We start from the raw sequence: 23,363 nt of genomic DNA, 5'->3' as shown, positions 1-23,363 counted from the left end.
TCATCCCCATGCCTGAGTTTTGCAATAATGCAGTACAAGCTTGCCATCACTTCCAAAACACTGCAGGGGGAAAAAAAAAACAACAAAACAGAGCCATTAGACTGGTCATAGGCTAGCATATATATGAAGCAAACCAACCAAACAAAAACCCCACCAGATAACTGTGTCATGGAATACTGTTACTGGTGACAAAGCTCTCCATCATAACAGGAGGCATGACAACATACTGCACGTGAATGAATGCACTTCCAGGGACTGTATGAAGTCATGTCTCTTTAAATTATATTCATACAGATCTATGAATATCAACTACATTACATTAAATGCAAGATATTACCAGCATAGCTAGGGACAGTAACAAATTTAAAGCGCCAGAAGTGTACTGACAAATTCTGCTAAGCACATTTGGAAAGGATATTTAAGATGAAAGTCACCTCATAGAGGGTCCCAACTTCTTGGTCTGGAGATGGAGCAAAAGACTGGTTAACATATATGAACTGCAAGAAAAGAAAACAGAAGATGGAAATCTCCCATAGATCTCATAGATCATTGATCACATAGAAGAAACATTCTACAGCCAGAGGTGGGTAAATCTGCCTTCTGTTCACCATCTATTTTATAATCTTTACAGTCCACACCAAAATACCACGAATTAGTATTTTCACTTCAGTGAGTAGGGGCAACATGACTTCTGGGTGTCACCTCTGACTGGCCAACAAGACCAAACCAAAGCAAGCGTGCTGACTGCCTTCTCCTGGAAGTTGACTCATTAGTCTCCCACACAGCAGCACAAAGTGAACTCACTTGTTTAGTTCCTGCTCTTATTTCAAGTATCCAAACCATTTCCACTATTCCACATTTGCTCAATTAGAACAGCAGTCACAGAAATGATAATTATTTTGTTCTTTTTTAGAGTCATCCTTTTTACTTCCTGCTCCATACTTATATACCCATATAGTAGCCAATCCATAATGGCAGAGGGCCTTGGGATCTGCAGTGCGAGATGGCAATGTGTAGTAAGGTATCATGTGCTATTTCCAAAGAAGAGTAATAAAATTCCTAGGGCTTTTTGCCTGAAGTATAGTCTTAACGTTTAACCACACTGGAAGGCTCCATGATCCTACATTTTTTTTTTTGAGAGAATGAGATGGCAGTTAATGAATTAAACTGTTGAGAATATCCATGAACAGTCAATATCTAACTATTACTCTTCTTGGAGATATTAAGCCTTGAGAAAAAGAAAACCTTCATGATTTCCAGGTGAAAGAGAAGGGTAGTGAAATCATTTACACCTATATGCTTAAATAAGAGCCTCCAGACCAAGAACAGAGTGCTTTCACCTATACTTTAGCTATTTGACTATTTTAATGAGTCTAGCTTTAACTTTCTATCTTAAATGAAAACTTTTAACTGTATGGATGGTAAGAGTTTACTGCTAATCACAAGATTAGTACAATCATATTTCTGAATCTGTTCCAGCTCTTCCAATGTTATCAGAGGCCACTTGAGCTTCACAGGAAGGAACAGTACTGGTAATGTGCTGCCAAACCACAAACACTTCCAAGGTACCCATTTTAAAAGAGAAATGAGTCTTACGACAGTAATTAAACTGTTTGAGAAGTTTTGAAGAAAACAGACACTAATGTTCAGAAAGTCAACCCCAAACACTTTCAACTTTTTCCCAAATACTCCTTCTGCACACCTGACTTCTACAGTTACACTGTACATACGAACCTTTCACTAAAATAAGTCTCTGCACAACGTGCACACTGCTCTTTGCACATCAGCATCAGACAAGAAGAAATGGAGACACTGCAAAAAGCCCAAAGGTGGGAGCTGAGCACCGGAGCACATCCAAACCGCACTGCTACAGCTCATCTCAACGTTACGCTGCGGTACGTACTTTGAAGAGTTTTACCGGTGCCCCTGCATCAAGCTTCCTGCTAAAAGCCGTAGCCTAGATTCAAACAGTCTCCCTGCAAGGTGTGAAAGTCGGGGCCCAGAGTGAGCGGCGCGCCCCGCCACGGCTGGCTCCCAGTCTCCCCCGCAAGCGCGCAGGGCGTGCCAGGCCAGGCCGGGCCGCCTGCCCCTACCAGCTGCTCGGAGGCCATCAGCTTGAGAAACTTCTTGATGAAGTCAACGAGGCCCTGTATAGTCCGGGTCCGCTCCACGGCCCACTTCTTCGTCTTCATGATGGGGGTGTCGCCCACGGCCTTCAGCAGGATGTCAACTGCGAGGGACGGTCGCGCGTTAAGGCCGCCGGTCGCAGACCCGCCTCCCGCCCCCTCATTGGCCGGAACCACCGGCTGCCCAGGGTGCGATTGGCCAGCGCACCTGCCCGTCACTGCACAAGCCCGCCCACCCGCCCCGACGGTGACTCCTCGCCCCATTACTTTTCTTTTTCGTGTCGCCGGCGGGCTCCTCGGTGCCCGGCGAGACGGCCGGAGGGGGGGCCGGGTCGGCAGCCCCCGCTGCAGCTCCGCCTTCCGGGGCCTCCTCCCCGCCCTCGCTTCGGCCCTCGCTCTGAGGTGAGGCAGACGGCGTCTCCTCTGCTTCTGCCATGCTGCTCCCCGGGCGGCGGAAGTTACGCCACACGAGGTAGCTCCGCTAAGGCGTTATTGCCCCTTACGGAACACTGCCTTCCCGTCAGGTGACGGGGAGGAGCGTGTCACGTGCGGCAGCGGGCCGTTCCGCCGCTAACGCCTGCGGATCGCTGGGGACGTGGTGTGCGGGACCCGCTGCTGCCGCCCCGACAGCGCGGGGGGGGGGGGAGGAAGGGGAGGAGAGACAAGAGCGAGGAGCAAGAGCAGCAACAGCGGGTCTGGCGGCCGCCGCCGCCGCCCCCTCCCCGCCGCACCATGATCAAAGCCATCCTCATCTTCAACAACCACGGCAAGCCGCGGCTCTCCAAGTTCTACCAGCGCTATGTACGGGCAGGCCGGGGCTGCGCGGGGCCTGGCGCCTGGAGGCGGGGGGCCGGAGGGCGGCCGTCCTCCCGGGGCGGGGGCTTGTTCCCGCCGTACAGCCCCCGGGTGCCCTCGGGGCCGGCGGGTGCGGGGTACGGGGCTCGGTACGCGGGGAGCCGCCGGCCGCTCCCGCCCTGGCGCCTGCGGCAGGTTGTGCCGCTCCGCTTGAGGCAGCGGCGTGGGCCGAGGGCGCGGGTGCGGGTGCTCAGGCCTTGTTAAGAGCCGTCAGTCAGGAAAGTGAGGTTTCGAAGAAGGCCGTTTCTCCCGCTAGTGTTCTTTTCACGGGAAATTGTCCTTTAGTAGTAGTGAAGGTGGGGAGGGGAGCCTCGTTCAACGGCAAACTCGGAACCGAGCGTACTTGTGGAAGCGCTACTCTAAACGGCCACGCTTTTTGGCCTGACGTTCGGCGTCTCTGACGTAGTGCTGCGTGTCTCCATGCTGTGGCAGAGGTGTTGGAACGGGACGGGACTCACAGGCTCAGTAAGCAGAGCCTTTTCCTTTTGAAACTTTCAGTGTACTATAAAAATACAGTTGAGATGAAAAAGAAATGTGATGAAATAGAAAAATATATGCTTTTACATGGGGGAAGGCAAATAGCAGAGCAGCTCTGAAAATGCAGCGCAAGCATTTGATCTGAATGAAATGAAAGGGTAGCCACAAGTAATTAAGAAATAATGTGGAAACAGTTCATTTAATTAATCAATTATTAATTAATAAAAAATTTTAAGGCCATGTTTTGAGCATGTACTGTATTTCCTAGCAAATAGGCTAAGCTCTGCTTGGGCTGGCCTTGGGCATTAGCATACAAGAAAACAGCTGATGCTTCCCAGAATTATGTAAATAAAACACTATTTTTCAGTAGTGCTATTACTTACTTGGATTTGTGGCCACTTATTTGCAATTCTGGCTATTACAGAGTAATATTTAACTTTTATTGGAAAGGATCTGTCTGTCTTCTGCATCTGAGAGCAGAAATGATGACTGTGACGCTTCAGTTTGCACTGTCAGGCCTTTAAATAAAGGAGCGTAACTGATACAGGTCATTGCTCTGGATGACTGAATTTGATCCCTTCTCCTTAGAAAGGCAATATTAGGAATTTCTAATATATGTTTGTGAACCCATTTTCTTCTTTCTCATCGGTTCTGGATTACCATGCAGATGTTTTTCATTTACCGTTTTTAATTTAAAATTTAAAATGGAATATTGTCACCTACACATATTAATAAGCATTCCCCTTGTGTGCATCCCCACTCTGTTCTTGGTAACTTCCATTGCAGAACTACAGTAACTTACTAAAGAAATTTTGGGTTTTTTCTCTTTTTTTTCCTGTCAGTGCGGAGGCAACAATTAAATAGGTAGATGAAGGACTTCCGAAAGGTGTACAAAACTTGCATTAATGTGAAACAGTTAACTTCCATTCTCATTCTCCATTGAAATGTAATTATCTTTTTGTGTCTTCTGTTACTGTTGTGTAATCAAAGCCCTGGGAGGGAGAAGAAGCAGGGAAAGGCGAAGAGTGATTGGCAGGACAATACCAGATTTTTTTGTCAACTCTGTTCTGCTCTACTACTTTCATAACTGGAATTAGAACAAATCCTTAATGCTTAAAGTAGGGTAATATGTCTGTATAAACAGAGCACCTTGAAAATTTGAAAATGTGAATAGCAAGTGAAACTAAGAAATTATGTTATTAGGTGATTTCACTAAAGCTGTGTAGTGCACAGAAAGAGGTGCCACTGTCTTGGTTATCTTTTTTTGTGTGACTTCAGTAAGATAGGTTTATTTATGGAATTTTTGAAACTTATGCGTACTTTAATGTTGATTAAACCAGTACTGGAGGCAAATCTCAGGTTTTTTTCCACAAGTGGAAGCATCTCCTGCTTTCCAGAGAGATTAATTTGGTCATGTCTGTGAAAGAGGTATTTGTGTGCTTCATGATACCAAAACTTACAAAAAGTGTGTAGCTTTTTTGCCTGATATGTATGAGAATGGAAGGAGTTTCTACTGCATAAAAAGAAATTGTTAATCTTTCACGATTAGGTAGCAAAAATAATAATTCATGGCGATTAAGGAAGAAGAAACTATGTGCTGTGGTTTTATGTTTCAGGATATAGACCTGTGGCCATAATTTCACAGTTAAAAATAAGTTTCTGAACACCTTCGTGAGTAAGGGCAGATTCTGAAAACAGAAGTTATTTTAAATAGTCAATGTCTCAGTTTCCTAAGGAAAATAAGACACATTGTCTCTTTGTTGCTACCATAGAAAATAAGGGGGAAGTGGCCGAGATAACTGCAGCAGAGTAAGGCAGGCACAATTTAAGGAACACAAACTACACAAGTAGAGGAACCTGCACTTTCTTGTTCTGTATTTTGTGGAGCAACTTACTTCTGCTGGGGCTTTTTGCTGATGTCTTTGTGGATTCTAGAGGTTGTTTGTAAAATAAAATTTTGAATTTAAGGTGGTGAATGCGAACCACACTGAAGCCAGGCTTTGTTTGTTTAGCAGTCATGCAGGGTACTGCACTGTTCTAGCTGAAATCACCTTTAAGATACATGCACCAGTTTTGCTTAGAGTGTTTGTTCAAATAGTGGTTTAAAATGCTGACTGTGATGCTTCTGTGCTATAAAACAAATGCAGGATTTTAGGACTTGTGTCTAAATTTTTTTACTATGGAAGTACAGACTTGATAAATGAGTTCACTCTTACAGAAGGGTAGCAAAAGCAAGTGTGCAGGAATGATGGCAGTCACAGTAGGGACTTGGGAAGAGTCAAGCGAATTCAAATTTGGCAGTGATGTTTCTGATCTGCTAGAAAGAAAGTTAACGGTTTAGGAGAACTTGTTGCTCATGATGCTATTGTATTTTAAGCTATTTCTGAGGGAGTTATGTATTGTGGGATTTTTAGCTTCCCACCCCTTTTGAGACTTCGTTTTTCCCCCTGTTCATGGGTGAAAATGGTTTTAATGCATGTCTGTACCTCTTCAGGGTCCAATGGGGATACAAAAAATTCAGAATACTTGAGAAGACTTCCTACTTACTTGAAGAAACTATTTTTAGATGGGGCTTTTTTAGAAGTTTCTTAAAAACTATCACTTTTTTTACAGTTGTTTCTCAGTTACGTATTCTTCTGCAACTTAACTTGCAAAAATGTCTTTTTGTGTTGAAATGACAAAACCAATGTGCAGCTTGTTAATGGGCAGCTTTAAGGCTTCAGAAGTAGATAGTTTGAGAGTGCTGATACAATCTGTGTTCTATTTATTAGCTGTGTGTGCTGTGCATTGTTAATTAATCCATTTTAGCTTATAGCAAAATATGTTTTCTTTCATAGAGTGAAGATACGCAGCAACAAATTATCAGAGAAACTTTCCATTTAGTATCGAAACGGGATGAAAATGTCTGTAATTTCCTAGAAGGAGGATTGTAAGTATCAAGTTTGAAATAAATGCCCAATACTTTTTGGCTAGCAAATATTACTACTGATTACAACTGTAAAAACAGTTATATTATAATGTAATTTCCTTGAGACTTGAGGTATTTTAATACACAAAAAATAATATCATGTTACACCAGGTATACATATTCTTTACAAACTGAAGCATACATTTTTTTTATATATATATATATATATGTGTGTGTATCAAAATGAGTTAGGCCATGAAACTAATTTTTTCTAGTGCTGTAACTGACACAGTGCCATATCTAGTACAGTAGTTGTTTCAGACACAAGATGGGGAAGAAACAGGCAGATGATACCTAACGAGTTTTGCTATAATCAAGCTAAAGATTCTTCATCTGATTTCAAGAGACAATGGTATTTGCCATACCCCATTGAGAAAATTAAATTATTTTGTAGTGCTTTATCTTGAGCTCCTGACACTTGAGTGGACAGTCTCTGGTAGTAGGATTCCTCAGCCTTTTTCAGGCTTGCTATATAAACTAGGAAGAAAAAAAATACGTTTTAAATGTGCTAACTAGTGAAGTTTCAACCAAAATTTTTTTTATTAATATAGGTAGAGCAAGGTAGGAGGAAAGCCAGATTTACATCTTTGGTCTCTAGAACACACAAAAAAAATATTCCTTCTTGAATCGTCTTGGTTGTTTATTAATGTGTTCTTGCTTTAGTTGAAGAGAAGAAATTCTGAAATGGAAAAGTGTTTTATTTTGAGATATTAGTCATCAAGAGTAAATAGTTACAAACCTACGATCTAGGAAAGGGTTTACTCCGTCTAATTGATGGAGTAAGTTCATGATCTCCAGTCTAAACACAGAGATTGTCATAGCCTGTTAAAAATTGTAATTACGGAAATTTCTCATTACTGAAAATTCGTATTTTAATGCCTAAATTTTCTGTGTGCAGAGTCAAGTTAAATGCTTAGCTGTACCATGTCAGGTGGTACACAAAAGACCGTGATATCTTTTTCCTGATCAAGATGATTCCTGAATTTTTTATTTTACTATTTTTAAACTAAAATTGTTGTCTTCCAGGTACTCAACTGGTGATTGTATCACTAGTTTTTTTGAGATTATTTCAAGCTGGAAACATGCTGGCTTGACTTCTGTAAGTGAAAGACAGAAGCCATTTGGAGGCTTTTAAAAAAAATCACAGCTGTGCAACAAAAAGAAACTAAGACAGAGGTCACCACTCTGGTTTTCCTCCTACTGCTCAATTCTGGAGTTACCATTTCAATACATTTTTTCTGGTTGGTTCTTTTCTTTTTTTAGGACAGGGATCACTTTATAGTTTGCAGTTTACACAAAGGCCACAACAGTTTACATATACTAAATCCATGTACTGAAGTATTTGAAAGAATTGGGTAAATAAAGCACAAAAGAGGAAAATTTAATTGCCATTTCTTTCCACTTTCATGTTTGCTTGTAATACTTTTGTCTGATACTTCTTAAATGTAGTTCCTGCTCTTCAGGAACAAAGGGTTCCCCCTCGCCCCACCCAAGCATTAATGCATATCAATATGCTTAAACAAAGGTGACCTAAAAGATTTCTTGTTCTTTTTATTTATTTACATATTCTCTCCCTATGATAAAGGCAGAAACTAACAGGATGAGTTATGATACAGCAAGCAGGTGGTTCAGTTCTGGTGCAGAATTAAGGGGGAATTCTGGATGTTCATAACCATGTAGGTTCAGACTACAAAATATTTTAATTTCTATTTGAGTGGGCCTTCTGCTGCTCAAAGCAAACGTCGGGGATCTGAAGAACATCTCTTCTTATGATTTATGTACCTTCTTTGGGAAGGCTATAGCAGAAGAGTAGCAGGAAATACCTGTTCAGACCTCTTCTCTTCTTGTTCGGTAATTTGATGATTAGTGAGACCATAAAAATGTAATTCCTTCTGTGACTTTAACATTGCATCACAAACTACTGATTGTGGTACAGTCTTATTTCTCAAGATATAAACACTTTGTAGCACAAGAGTGTTAGTGTTCTTAGTTATTAAATGGACCATAAACCCGATTTAAGCCTTTTTCTGTAATCCAAATGCCAGTCTGCATTATAGTTTCCTTTTTCTGATGATGCTCCCCTGAGAGGACAGGGGAGGATTCATAGGCTTAAGATCTGTTAATCTGTAAAGCAGATTATTCCCTGTACAGTGCCCACTAGTGTGTAATAGGAGTACATTTAATACCTGTTTTTTGATGAAATTGCATGGTCTGTTTGAATTGATTTTAATAAAAACGTGCATATGTTGATGTAATTACTATCCATATGGGTAACAATAACAGTGTTTGTGTGTTTAATGTAACTTGGGCTGTCTTGGTACTTAGTATTCTTCCATTGTAATTGTATCACAAAATAAAAGCTGTTACATAGTTGGATTTGGGAAAACTACAGCCAGCCATTAACAATAGACCTCCTATTAACTGAAATAACTGTGAGTATTTGCTCAGCTTATCCTGAGATACTAATTAAGCTTTCCTGTTTTCTTTCTCATTTAGATTGATAGGTGGATCTGATAACAAACTAATTTACCGACATTATGCCACTTTGTATTTTGTCTTCTGTGTGGATTCTTCAGAAAGTGAGCTTGGCATTTTAGACCTCATACAAGTAAGTTTTTTTGCTGCTGTGTTTTTTTGGTAAGTGGAATTCTACTTCCAGGTACCTTAGAACTACAATATTTAGCTGTGTCTTTTTCTCTAATACTTGGAAGTGAAGGTGACTGTCATACTGAGAACGCACACAAAGTGCTGAGTATTACTTTTAGATTGTTTGCTGTTTTCTGGACTGTCTTTGAAAAAGTTTCCCAAGTTGAGGAGAAAGTAAGGAAATGGTTTATTTGGAACCTACTGAACAATCAGCATCTGTTTTTTTCCTGCAGTTTTTCAAGGCTTTGTTTTAGCTGCAGCTAAATGTGGTGCAGTTTAACCATTTTCTAGACAAGTTTGGATTATGAGGACTTTGATACATAAAGCTCAGTGTATGTATATAAACACACATATGTATTCACTACAAATACATAATGGATTAACACATTCAAAATGTCTTTGGATGAAACTTTCCTTGTGGCTGATAAGATTTTGGTCAGATGTACCTTAGAAAATGGGTGCAAATGCTGCCCTAGGCATGTGTTCTGCACTGGGGGGTGGGGTGGAGAGAGGTGAGGAGAAAGAGAGCCAGGACAAGTTCTTTCTGGATCTCAATAAGAAAGGCTCGGCAACAAAATGACTTAATAAGATAACTGTTTAATAGAATAAGAAGAGGAATGTAGATAGTAAGTCTTACACCCCTTCAGATGCTGCGCATCCCATGTTCATGCAGCATCCAGTGGAGCCCAGGTGGATTTTCCCATGGTGCACTGGGCAGAGCAGATCCTGTCCATGGAGAGAAACTCTCCATTTTCTGGACATTCGAGCTATTATATAATTTCCTCACAAGAAAACAACTCTTCCTAAAAGATGTTCTCATGAGAACTTCTTGCTCCACTTTGAGGTACAGGCAAGGCAATGCAGATGGTATGATCACTGGTACCAAGTGAGAGCTGCCTGCAGGCTCCTCTGTTACAGTAAGCTGGCTGACTTTATCCTGCAGCCAAGGAATTTGTGCCACCACGGCACAGGCCTTTGCCTATGCAGGGGAAGTGTTATGTGGATCACTAACTCCTGCTTGTGCAACGGTCTCTTACCAGGATCAGTACATTCTATTGATCCACCTACAGTTTACCTTTCCCAAAGACATTATAAGTCATAGATTACATCAGTAAGACAGAGGCTTCTCAAGCCCAATAGAGTGGACGTAGCCTGTTCAAGACCACTAACTCCTCAACCATAATGTCTTCTGCAAGACTCCCAATACAGCATGTATGATTTAAATATGTCTGTATCAACTCAGCAACAAAATCATGTGTGGTAATAGGAACACTCTTGTGTCAAGAGAACTATGACTACGCCAGTGATTTTTCAACCTGAAGTTTGCACATAAACAATTTCAGTGACAATTGTTAGTGCAGTCAGATGTGGCAGAAAATAGTTTCACACTATGAAGTGATGTTAAGTCTTTACATAAAATGGGTTTCAGAGAGAGATATATATGTATGATCACTTACAGTTAAGCCTTTCAAAAGCTTGTACATCAGGAGAATTGATTTATTACATCAGTCAAATCTGTGTTACCCTGAGACATGTGTCTGTATCTACTGATTATTTCACTTCAGAAAGTACCGTGAGCCATAAAGGCCTCACAATTCCCTGCAGACCTTTCATGGAGCTGGGTAGCTTCTCGTAGTCACCTATTAGTGTTCAGAACAGCTCTTCAGTGTTTAGTGCTCTTCTGGACAGTAGATCCAAATGGTCTTTCTGAGTGGATGTGTGGGTAGCAGGAAAAGAAACTCGGCTTCTAGATTCTTATATCATCTTTGGTCATAGAAACGTTCTGCAATATCTGAACAGTGCAAGTTGCTGACTGAGGTGTACAGTGGAATTACCTGTTCTTAGCAGTTTGTTGTACAGTTGCATAGTTGCTTGTTGCTTAGTGTGTCTTCTTACTTGGAAGTGCTAAAACATTTATGAACTGAGAACAGAAGCATGTTAATATTTCATGTGATTTAGGGATGTTTTTCAGATGAAATGGATATTATAAATATCTTAGGTTTAACCAAATAATAAGGACAGGATCTAGGTCAATCAGTCTGGCCTATTGTATTTTGCAGGGACACTATGGAGGTTCAACTAAGATTTTTATTTGTTATGATACATTAAAAATGCCACATCAGTAGCTTCCAGTTACACAGAGTAACCTAAATTTTACTGTAGAGTTTTGAAGCAAATTGCTTGAGCTTACTACTACCTATATTTGTATATAGGTATATATACAAACTCTCTGAATTAGGGAGATCTTAAACTTTTTTTTAAATTGTGTTCCTTCTTGCACCAGAAGTATTTTGCTGGATTTCAATCTCTCAGTCTTTATGTTTCACATCTTATCCATTACGCCCTGGTGTTTAATTACATGCCAGTATAATTAGTTGAAGGAAGCAGAACTAATAGGGATGCTATTTCTATTTATAGAAACACTTTTTTCTGACCCATATAATTATGTTTATAAATACAGTCTCGCCACAATATCTGCAGATGTTTAGTATTCCCATTTCTCTAGATCATTGCAATTCAGCCATTTGATTATAGTAGAAAGTATACAGAGATTAATTAAATGTTTTCAATTTCCAGTCTGCCTGACAAGAAGGATCTGTTTAATCCTCTTAGCAATAGCAACCAGAATTAAATGTATCTTACACTGGAGAAGTGCCCCCAGAAAGTTTATTATTATATCTCAACCCCACATGCAACACAGGCTGGCAGTGTGTACACATCCACATCTACTCAAGCAAATAAGCTTTGTCTGTTTTTTGTTGAGAAGTGTTGAACCATTTTTATACATCTTTGTTTACTATAGTTCAGAGACAGCACAGGTAAGAGTAAGCTATCTGGAGTTTGTTATGAATCGTACATATACTGAACTGTTTACACAAGGAGTTGTATAGAGGGCCAGTTTGTGGTCTCCTGAGAATAAACTAGTGAAATGAACCTAGAACTCAGTCTAGCACTTAAGGGTTTTCTGTCTTGTAAACTGAATAAATCTATAGTAGGTTAGCTTATGTATGTCAATCTGCAGCTCTTTTCAGCATAAAGTTTTTGTTGTAACACTACTGCGAAGGCCACATATCACCATTCAGTCAGAGCTATTTCACAGGTAAGTATGTCTGGCTCAGGCTTAATGAATGCAGTGTATGTGTTACTAATCACAGACCTTTGTCTCATATTTTATACTGTGTTCAAACTACATATGTTTGAACACCTCAGGCAAATTCATACTGTTAATTTTTATCCCATTTTTTTTAAAAATACAGACATGATTCTGTTTATTGTTTTTGATAATTGGATGGGAGATAGGTCAGCATCTGTGCTATGCTTGGTAGGTTTTGGAGTCTTTTGGATTCAGTGTAAATTATGCATATAGGAAATACAGTGCAGTTCATGGAAGATGTTTTTCTCGGTGCTTAAAGGTAAATCATCCTGACCCAAGATGCTCTTACGCTAATTCAATAAAAAAGGGAGAGGCATTTTGGCATAAAAATCTCTAACTAGTTCTCAGTTAACACTGTTTATTTTAGAGTTGGGTGGAAAGTAAAAGGCAGAAATTAAGAACCAAAATAACATTATGACCTAAAAAGCCTTATTGGTAATGCATTAATTCTGCTTGAAAGACCTAACACACTTCTGTTTTGATTAATCAGCAGGACTTGTACAGTTGTTCCTGATACTGTAATCTTGGCATTCTCTGTATAATTTATGAGTACTTTTAAAAAAAAAAATCATTGAAAAAAACTGGGATGTCAGTGTAAGTGTGGGAAAATGCAGAGGCTGCTCCAAGGACTTCCCAGTTAAAAAGGCTGTGGAAACACTGTAGTTGATTTCATATGCTTGCAATGATACGTGAATGATGACTTATTAAAGGTAACTCCTAAAGCAGAAGAGAAACCAGTCTTGTGTATGGAGAGGTCAGACTATTATGTTCTAAACTAGTTGGAGTCTCAAGTGGCATTTGAACAGTCAAAAGCAATAAAGGAGAGGACTCTTCAAGGGCAGATTGAATTAATTCTGTCTTAAGGTTTACCATTGCTGTTTAGCCTAAGAAGGAGGATGGGATATTCTTGATATGAGTTACTTCTGTGTTTTTACTTCATTTTTTGTGCCTGCTTTTGTTAGCATATGACATTATCTAGCACCCGATGCATTTAATTGATTAGGTGTTCTGATTTTTCTGTTAGCCTTGTTATCTTCCCAATATTAATGTATCTTTTATTCCCTTGTTGTCTTACTTGCCTAGTTAAAAAATGAGCCCTTTTTATGGTAAAGGTGGTGTTTTATGTTTTGTCGTATTGCTGAGTATACAGAGCTTCTGGTTTGTATATATCCAGTAACAATTTGGTATTTTGATTCATATACTTTACTCTTCAGGTGTGTATTTGGCTTTATTAAAGCATATTTACAGCAGAAGAAAAGTGTGGGTGTTTTCCTTTTTTTTTTTTTTTTCCTATTTGCTTGCATGGAACTGTGCATGGGTTTTTCTTTGAACTGTAAAAGATTATGTTTTCAAAAATGAAGCACAGGGGGGAGCTAGTAATTCATTGTGCATGCATCCTTATTTTCCTGCTGTTTGACTCCTGTATATATGTTTCTTTTCCAATAACATCATAAGGTGCATTTGAACTGATGTGTGGGGAGTGTGTGTGTCCTGAAACAATTGGTATGTTATTTTGATCTGCAGCATTTGAAGTAATTCCTGAAGTACTTAAATTCTAGCCCTGCTTGCCATAGTGTGCAATTCATTTGACTCTCAACTAAAATTATGATGAATGTGGCTCTAATTTTTTTTACTGTACTGATTATTTGAAGGCATCTTAAAATAGGTCAAGGAATGTTAGGGTAAAAAATCTAGTTTACCTTGTAGACTAATGCTTTTGAAGACCAGTTGTTCATAATAGATGTATACCTTGTCAGTGCTGGCATTACTCTTGAGGAAACCCTCCACGATGCATGGAAGATTGAGGAAATTTCTAAAAGCTTCCATGAGAAATCCTTAGCCAGTGAAAAATCACTCTGAAAAATACTCAGTGCCAGCTGATTTCCCTTAGATTAAAAAACTGTTTGGTGTGCGTTACTGCTCATGCATTGCAAGCAGACATGTGTGAGTTCGTTCAGTGTGTGGTGTTGTCACTATATAATGGGTAAAGATTTAAAAGTAACTGTTGTAACTATGAATCAAGTGCTGTTATAGGAGAAGCCCTAGTGATTTTAAGGTCACAAAAATTAAACTTGGGTGTTTTTGATGTGTGGGCATATATATTGCTACTAAATACACATATCTGTGGGGGCCATTTTTGACAATTTTTGAGCTGCTTTTATCTTTAATGTGTTCATTTTGTTTTCCAAGGAGCTAGATGGATGTCCAAGTCAGAGTATGTACATATGCAAACTTGGTGATGTATATGAGGAATAGTTCCTTTTTCAAAAATAGTATCAAACTGTTATCTCTTGTAACTAAAACTTTTGAATAAAGGTTACGTTTACACTCTATTTCCAATCTTCTTCTCACAGCTAATACCAAACAGCACTGTCCTTGTAACCACATTCTCCTAAGATACAAGGAAAGTAAGAGAATGTCTCTCGTTTGTCTTGCTGCACATAGTTATGAACTATGTATTTTGTTCTGCTTAATTAGAAGGTTTTTTTCCCTTCTTTATAGAAGACACTTATCATAACAAATTAACAACTGCTTGAAGAAAAAAAAAGATCTGCTTTGCTTAGCTTCAGTATAATTTAACAGAAGCATATCCATTTACTTAGTTAATTGTTGTCAGTGAACCTTACGGTCTTGAGTCCGTCTGTGAAAATACTCTTATGTTCCCAGCTGAAGAATAATCCTTGCTCTAAATGGATGGAACATCAGTTAGATGTAGTTTGACTTTAAAATGGAGATTGGTAGTAGTAGTAATAGCAAGAGCAGAGTGTGATCCACTTCTCTTTTATAGTGCAAGCAGAATCTGAGACTGGGAATTCAGATGTAAAAGTAATCTTTCTTGATATGCAGTGTAGACAACTGGAAATGGCCGATGTCAAGTAGACTTGTTTCACTGGGTCTGTAGACATAAATGTGTATCTATAGAAGCAGGTCTTTTAGCCACTTTATTTTTGTTAGTGGAACACAGCTTCTCATTCCTATTTCTCTGGGCCTAGGCAGTCTGAAATCTGGTTCCTCTCAAAGACTAAAATGGCATTAATAAACCATGTTGAAAAGAGAGAGAATCAAAACCAGCTGTTTAACTTCTTCCATATTGCAGATTTAGGGTTTGAATTTAGAATTGCAAAAAGAAAAATTACATACAGTGACAACTTATTATTAAACTCACATTGTGACAAAACAGCCTTGAAACATATAAAACTGAGATTAAAATTTCCCACAAGTTGCAGCTTACTTACTAGTCATTAATAAATGATCTGTAAATTATTACAGAAATGTCTTTTAATTTTGAGGACTCTAAGCTCTCAAACTCAAGCATGTGTTCAACTTGGAGATCTCGACACATCTCATCTAAGTCAGTAGGAATTATGCCTTGCATAAAAGGGACTGTGCTTATACCTCCCAAAGACTGGAGTCTTTTGTCGGCACTCACCACAAGCACATCGTGACTGGCATTCAGGAGCTTTGGGAGCGCAGGTACAGCCAGCTCTCTGTTATCTGGCCTAACTGGGGGCTGGGTTGTTCTTAGGGTACCAAAACCTGCTAACGTGAGTACTGAGGAATCTGTTACAGAAGTACCCAGAGCAGGGTAACATCCAGTCCCTCTCCAGAGCAGACATCATTGGTGGCTGGACTTCAGCAGCTGCTTGGATTTTTCTGCTTTGTGTACTTACATTCTTGATTCAGGGAGAAGGGTTATTTGCCTGGTAAAAACTGCGGGATTTTTCTAAATTTATGTGGTGGTATGCCTGACAGGATCAGCTGGTGTGGCGTTAAGACAGCTGCTTTTTCCCTTGGTCCATCCTGAATTCAGCAGGTCTAAACCAGGTGAAAGCTGTTGTACTGTTGCTGGAAGCTGTAATGCTGACAAACTTGCATGATGCTGACAGATTGCTTTGCATATGTGTCTCTGTGTAGCAAAATTAGCAGTAATCTGGTTGACCAGGAGATGCCTGCAATGCAGTAATTGTTAAAAATTATAATAATAATGAAAAAAACTAGCTGATTTTTGCTTAATAATTTGATTCTAATGGAATGGGAAGGAACACTTCAATCACAGCTGAGAAAATTGTAGCATAGATGATGTTACTGGTTTTTTCAAGATGCAGCTATTGTTTAAAACTGTGTGACTTTCAGCAGAGTTATAACATAAACTGACTTGTGCATACAGTTTTGGCCTCTAGAGATAACATACTGTTGGCATAATAATGTTAATGACACAATTTTCTATAGATGCTTACAAAGCATCTATAGATGCTTTTATATTATATTTTAATATAGATGCCTTAAAATCTGCCCAGTGTGTATTTTCTGTATTTGCTTTTGTTAAACCTCACACCTAACGGAACTATTGAGTTTCTGTTAAAGCTTGACCTCTGGCTTTTTTTTCCCTCTTTGCAGGTATTTGTGGAAACACTAGACAAATGTTTTGAAAATGTCTGTGAACTGGATTTAATTTTCCATGTAGACAAGGTACTGTGATGAGCTCCTGTAATATTTCTTGTCAAGTAAAATGTTTGGTTCAACTGATACTTGGTATTAAACTCTGCAGTGATTCTACTTTTGTTGTCAGTGAAATCTAGACAGTTTCTATGAACGTACTATTTTTAAGACTTGAAAGCTATGGGGGAACATGTCTTTCTGAGGCAAACTAAATAATGTGTGAGATTTACATAGTGTTACTGCACATATCATTGTCAAATTGGAGACATCTGAATATTCTCAGGGAAGGACGTAGTCTCAAGAAATAATTTGTTCTATTTTGTTTATGGTTAGGTGTTATATTACTCAGAACTGAAATTGTTACAGGGTTTTCTAGTTAAGGTTGGCTGTTGCCTTTCAAATGCTATGATTATGTAATTTAAATGCTGTGTGGATCTTTCTCTTCTAAATCTCAAGCAGACATGATGTCTTTTTTCAAACATTTAGAAACTATCTTGTTTGAATATTCCCAGCTATCAGGAACAAGTGTTTTATTTCTTAATCTAGTTTTAAGAAATGCTATTACTATAGTAATCTTAATTTAAAAGGACATTGGCACTTCTTGGTATAATACCTAACATGCTGAGAACTGAATACACAGAATTTATTCCTTCAGTTGCATTTTGTGCCTGTTGTTGCTTTCTGTGCAGTCACCTTTCCCTGTCTGTGAACAACTTTGCAAAAAACACGTAAGGAAAATAAGACAAAAATCACTAAAAGTGGACTACAAACAGTAACAAGTTAAGTATCTTAAATAACTATTTGTAACTGACTCTGTTTCAAAATCAGGAGGTTCTTTTGGAATAATTGTTTGTACCTTGACCAGACAGTGAAATGCAAACGACCTTGAGTAGGTGTTTGAACTGGTACTGTGCTCATGACAGGTCATTAGGATTTCTAGCCTGTATGGAGTATGTTGGCTGTTTCCAAAATAGCAGATTAAACCACTCAAATTCTTTTTTACTTTATATATTGGCTTCTGAGCTTAAAGAACCCGAGTACTACAATCATTTTGTGGCAAGGAGTTTGATCTTTATCTTTAGCTGCAGAATACTTTGGCTGCTATGCAGTCCAAGCTGTTGCTCTAGCATGTTTCATTCAGTAGCATTGCTTAACATAGATAGTCTTTTACATTTTATAGGAGAAACATCTTTCTAATAAAATGCAGAGAACTTAGGTGCTTCAAACTGTTACATTTCTTGAAGAATATGTTACTTTGTATTGCCTATAAGATTATATTTTCTTCTTGAAAGCTATTTGTCAAAGGGGAGATCAAATCTAAGTGTTTAATTTGATTTACTAAAAAACTGCATGAGAATCCCATTTAATGTTTAGGCCAGAATTTTCAAACTCTGAGGAAAATGTGAACTATGAATACTAATTAGATATTTTAGTAAGCTAAAATTTCTTTTTAACATGGAATTAACTAGTGCAGTGATTTTTTTTTAACGAGCATAATTTGACAAAAGAATACAATACAGAAAGCTGAACTTCTGCAGTAATGCAAGGCTACTCCCAGCAATACAGTAGCATTAGTTGTGCAGTTGTGATTAATCTGATGTCATCTCTATTCTTTTTTTTGTTTGTTTTGCTTTTCCCCTCCTGTGTCATTGCTTTGTAAGACTTAACTGTATACCATAACATAGGATCAAACCATTTGATTTGCTACAGTTTAAGTTCATTAGTATTCTTGTAGATCTGTAATTAAAAAAACCCAGGAGTACGTATCTGTGAGATTACATCATTAAATTCTCTTTAAACTGCTGATGAGGTCACCTTGTCAAGAAGCAAAACGCATTGAGTCTTCTGAATTACAACACATTCACTTTCTCTTGTCAGATATTTGTGACCTGGCTTGTTAATAGATTTCAAGTGTCCAATAGGGAAAAACAGCAACTGCTGCTGCATGTTTGGTCTAGAGAGAGTCTTAGTTATAGTGAGTATTTACATGTGGGAGCTGTTTGGGGTGAAACATTTCAAATATTTGTATTTTGAGTGGTCTGGTGTTGAGAGAAGTGAGGATTGACTAATTGATTTGGATGAGAGTTGATCTGTGTCTTCAGTTCTTGATGGAGTTGCAGAAGGTCACTTTCCTCCAATCCTCTTGCTTCAACTGCCTAAAAACCAAGAAATACCTTGTAAAAAAATGATGTAGCATGTGAAAGAGTTAAACTATGCAATCTCAACAGCTGTTGCCTCTGTAGTAGCATTTTATGTGGCATTTCTATAAGGAAACATTTACCTTCATCAGGCAGCCATTGTTGTAGAGGACTCAGTGATGGCTTACAGTAATCTGGAGCCAAGAGAGATGCTTATTCAAGAAGAATATTGGTATAGTACTAGAAATTCATTTGGAGAATGGAATATAGGTGGGAATGAGACAGTGTCTCTTACGTGCTGTAGCAGATGGACACTTGAGATGTTGAGGAGTGTAGTTTGTACAGGAGAGAACTGGGCTTCTCTTTTACAGATCAGCTGTGTTAAAAACAAACAAACAAACTTGCTATAGCTGGAGCAAAACACTTTCCGGAGGAGGAGGTTTATTTCAGTCCTGTACTGATTCCTACACTGAGTCCAGGAGTGTAACAATTTCTGATGGAAAAGATGTCACAGAACGCTATCATAAGCATCTTTTACAACTAAAATACTAAAATACATTCAGTTAGGGTTGTAAGGAAATACTTCTATTTTTCCACAAGTTTTTGGCACCTGTTGAAATATCACTGGGAGTATCATGATCTCTTCCAAGAGTTTATTATCTGACCAGAACAGTGAACCTTCTAGAATCAGATTGCAGCTTGAAGACAAGACAATGTGTTTGCCAAATTTTCCTGGGAGTTTTCTCTTGATGCACTCCTTCTCCACGTTTGTTAAAGCACACATTACTGCTTTTAGACAGCACATAGAACAGAAGTAGGAAGCACTCCTGATTTTTGTAAAAACACCTCAGAATTATTATTATAAAAATAGCAATTTCACATTTTGAAAAGTTGGTGTTCTCAAAAGCTGGACTTATTTTAGAACATAAATGTAAGTGGTGTTTGCCATGTGCCTTCAGTCTTTCACTGAAACACTGTTTTGAATACACTGTTGAAGTCTGTTTTGCACTTCGTTGTCACTTAAATCTTTTTTTAATTCAGAAATTTTTTTGTTTCTTTAGGAAAAGAATTAGTGACTTTTTCAGTAGAAAAGTAGAAAAAAATAATCTGTATTTGTTAGTTCAATATGTATTTGCAATGAAAAAGAAAAAATAGTTAATATTAAAAATGTATGTTTTGCTACTACTCGTATCTGGGTAAACTTTTGCTAGTACTGTTTTATTATACTGCCTCTTGCTGGCAGCTATTAAGCAATATCTCTGCATCTTCTACCAGGTTTGAAAAAAATCTAAACCAAAAACAAATAAATGAACAAAATGGTCTAAAACCAAACCCAGTCCACAGGCAGTTGTACATGCTTTCAGTATTTTAAAACTGTATGCAAAAATGCTACTGCATGTGCTGTAAATTCATAGTGGAAGGCCATGTGTCACTAAGTAATACGTTCAGTGATGTCTGGTATCTCTTTCAATCCAAGTAATGATAGAGAACATTAATATTAATGATATTGTTTTCCAAAACTTTTGGAGATTTGTTTGGATGCCTGTGGTCCTTCCACAGTTATTCTTTAAAGCATTTACTACATGTGAGAAGTAGTAAGTGTTAGAATGTTCCTAAGCAATTTCATAATATGGCTATTATAAGGTTGGCTAATGCAAAACCATTGTATGCAATGAATTGATCTTTCCTAATTTCTTATATATGTATACATGATTTTTGTTTTCTTTCCTATTCATATGTATGAATAGGAAAGACACTAGGTACAAAAGACAGACACTTTTGGACAATTAATATTGCTGACATGTGCATCACACTTAAATTGTCACTAATTATCTGCATCTAACTTTTTCCAGAAAGTTTGATTTCCTGTCTGTAACGGATAGAGAAAATTTCTGGCTCTGAAGCATTGTTTTTAACCCATGAAACTCTCTCCATATCATGAATTAACATGTTTTTACAATAAAATCCTAAGATAATTCACTTACAGGCCTTGAGAGGTGCCTGGTAGCAGAGGCTGCTCCCAGCAGGATCAGCCATGGGGTCAGGCCAGGCTGCTCAGGGAGGGAGGGAGCCTGCACAGCCCCCAGGCAGCCTGTGCCACCGCTTGCCTTTCCTGCTGGGGAAAGGTTTCCCTACAGCCGCCCCAGCCTCTCCTGCCCCTCGCCCTCCTGCCGTGCCCTGCTGAGAGCAGCCCGGCTCCCTGACAGCCCCTCACAGGCACCGCGGCTGCTGTCAGGTGCCCCCAGGCCCCACCTTGCACGGGCTGAGCCAGCCCCGCTGCTCCAGCCTTCATGCCCAGGATGAATGCACTATCCCCAACCAATTTGGTGGCCTTCTGCTGAACTCATCCAATTTATTGATGTCTGTCTTGCACTTGTAGGCCCCAAACTGGTCGCAGTGTTCTATATGTAGTCTAATACATTATATATTTACCATGTCAGTAGCACTCTAGGGGAAGAAATGATCTCTGTTATCAGTGGTGTTGACAGGACTGTAATTACTTACTTTTATCTATTAGGGGGGGAAAATAGCTACCAAAACTGGCATAATTTAATTACATTTCTTTTTAAATGCACCTTGTAATCTATTTCAGAGAAACCAGGAAACTTGTGAAAACCTAATCAAATACTTAATCTCTTCAGTCATTTTGATACATCAGTTGACAGTCCAAATGCACTGAAAGATGTCACCAATATTTACTTCTTTGTACTGAAAACTTCTTTTCACTCATAGCATAAGGGAACAGTTTCTAGCTGTACACAAATGGAGTTAATAAATATATTGTATGGGCCACCTGAAAGACTAAAACAAAAAATTTGCATAAATTTGCATTTAGTTACAAATTTGCGAAGAACAATTTTACAGACACCTAATGAAACATCCAATATATTCAACAGAAACAACTGAATAAAATAGATTTTTCAGGCAATTCTCAATTTTACTCATATGGAAGGCCTGATAATGTAAGTTGATGATGCAAAAAGTTGACGTAAAATGTTATTATCAAAAAGAAAATATCAAAGATACATGGAAACTATTATAAAAAAATGAATGTTTTTTTCCTTAACCAAAAAGTTAATAACCACTCACGGCATTTAGAAGACAACACATGTCTACTACTGGTAATAGTTATAAAAATGGCTACTTTAATGTGGTCTGGCTAAAGATGTTATAGAATCAGAGTTTAAGCCAATCAACACAGTATTCGGCTTGATAATTTCTTAGAGAGGAGATGGTGCAAGAGATGTGGTTTAGAAGTAGAAAGATTTGTTGCTTCAATTACAATCACGCTCCATTCCAAGACCAATGATGTTTTTAAGCTTCTGCACAGGTTTATCTGGCCTTCTCGACTGCTCGCCAACTTTTAAGCCATGTGAGATTCTCCTCAGAATATAGAAAGACTAGCTATTACCATATGTATAGCCACCAAAAACAAAACATAAAAACCATAAGGGTCTTCATAGTACAGTATTTACCTCCGAATTTTGGTTATCAAGAATTTACTAAGCAAGTATTTTTCACATGCTATGAAATTTAGGGCTTTTTTCTTTTCTAGTTTCAGATTGGGCATTATACAGACTTTTAGAAAGACTAATAAATGATTCATGTCTCCCTATACAAGTGGAAAATTTCCTGGCTAGTCTTATCTAATCTGAGCTTTTACTATGAAGTTGTTCTTTTCCATCTCTCAATAAAAATACAGCATAACAGTGCAAATGCCATCATTTGCTACTGCAGATTATAGATTTAGATTTTATTTTCTTTTTAGAAATGCACCTGGCTCCAAAACAGCAACTGCAGTCGTCACCTCCAGATTTTAGGGGAATATTTCTAATTTTGCTCTTTTTGGCAGAGCTGGTGATGTCAAGGAAGAAATTCCAGCCGTTAACTTTCTTTAGCCTAATAGACCCATAATTCAGAAGCTATTCACTTTAAAGTCAAAAGACTATTTCTGTTGTAGAAGAATACTTTTTCATGTGTGGAGGATAGCTGCAACTGCATTGGTAAGTGCATGAGAGACTAAATTCCAGCCTATATCCTGGACAAGGAAAGGAATTTAATTCAATTTCCTCTTAACATTCTTGAAAACTTTGGTAAGATCTAGAACTTGACCTTTCTTTTAAAGTACAAGAATAATTCATACATATTTTTGACTGAAGAGGCAAGAAATGACATCTCATTAAGTTCCTGCTTACTTCAGTCTTATTCAGCAGAGAACTTCACAGAACAAGCTGTGGAAGTCTTGCAGGACAGAACAGAAGAAAGTAAAAGATCAAGTCTTTACAGATTATTCATTTCTGTTTTAAAATAAAACAAAAAAATAATCAGTGATTTAAAAAAAAAAAAGAAAAAGACCTTTCTGAGGTAATGTCTTTGTAACAGCTTACTGATATGAAATACTGAGATTCTAAAGCTCTAAGGCAACAGGCTGAGCTCCATATGAAACCACTTTTATATTATGCTTTTTAGCTTGGGTACGTTACAAGGGACATACATATGCCAGGAGTAAGAGCACAGCTCAGTGAGGATTGATAAGCTTTCTCATAATTATTTGATTC

At 38.4% G+C, this 23,363-nt stretch overlaps 2 protein-coding genes across 11 annotated transcripts in view; one reads left to right on the top strand and one right to left on the bottom strand.

The window, feature by feature from the left end:
• Positions 1-2,562, bottom strand: ATG12 (autophagy related 12; the record flags this gene model as incomplete). The annotated part of the gene is made up of 4 exons (XM_082013806.1): positions 1-60; positions 435-497; positions 2,094-2,230; positions 2,394-2,562. 4 exons carry the CDS (start codon positions 2,560-2,562, stop codon positions 1-3), a joined length of 429 nt encoding a protein of 142 aa, XP_081869932.1.
• Positions 2,563-2,858: 296 nt separating this feature from the next.
• AP3S1 (adaptor related protein complex 3 subunit sigma 1) overlaps positions 2,859-23,363 on the top strand; it is a gene marked incomplete at both ends in the record, with an annotated part of 31,123 nt that continues 10,618 nt past the window's right edge. For 6 of the 10 annotated variants that reach the window (XM_082013669.1, XM_082013666.1, XM_082013665.1 and 3 more), the window contains 4 exons: positions 2,859-2,927; positions 6,296-6,387; positions 8,923-9,034; positions 16,625-16,696. In XM_082013669.1, coding sequence (XP_081869795.1) covers positions 2,859-2,927; positions 6,296-6,387; positions 8,923-9,034; positions 16,625-16,696 — 345 coding nt within the window. The remainder of the gene's footprint in view (positions 2,928-6,295; positions 6,388-8,922; positions 9,035-16,624; positions 16,697-23,363) is intronic. The other 4 variants (XM_082013671.1, XM_082013667.1, XM_082013670.1 and 1 more) reach the window with 2 other exon arrangements.

Source organism: Phaethon aethereus, assembly GCF_964289735.1.
Source record: "Phaethon aethereus genome assembly, chromosome: Z".
Lineage (NCBI taxonomy): Eukaryota > Metazoa > Chordata > Aves > Phaethontiformes > Phaethontidae > Phaethon > Phaethon aethereus.
This window is presented reverse-complemented; position numbering and strand designations above follow the sequence as displayed.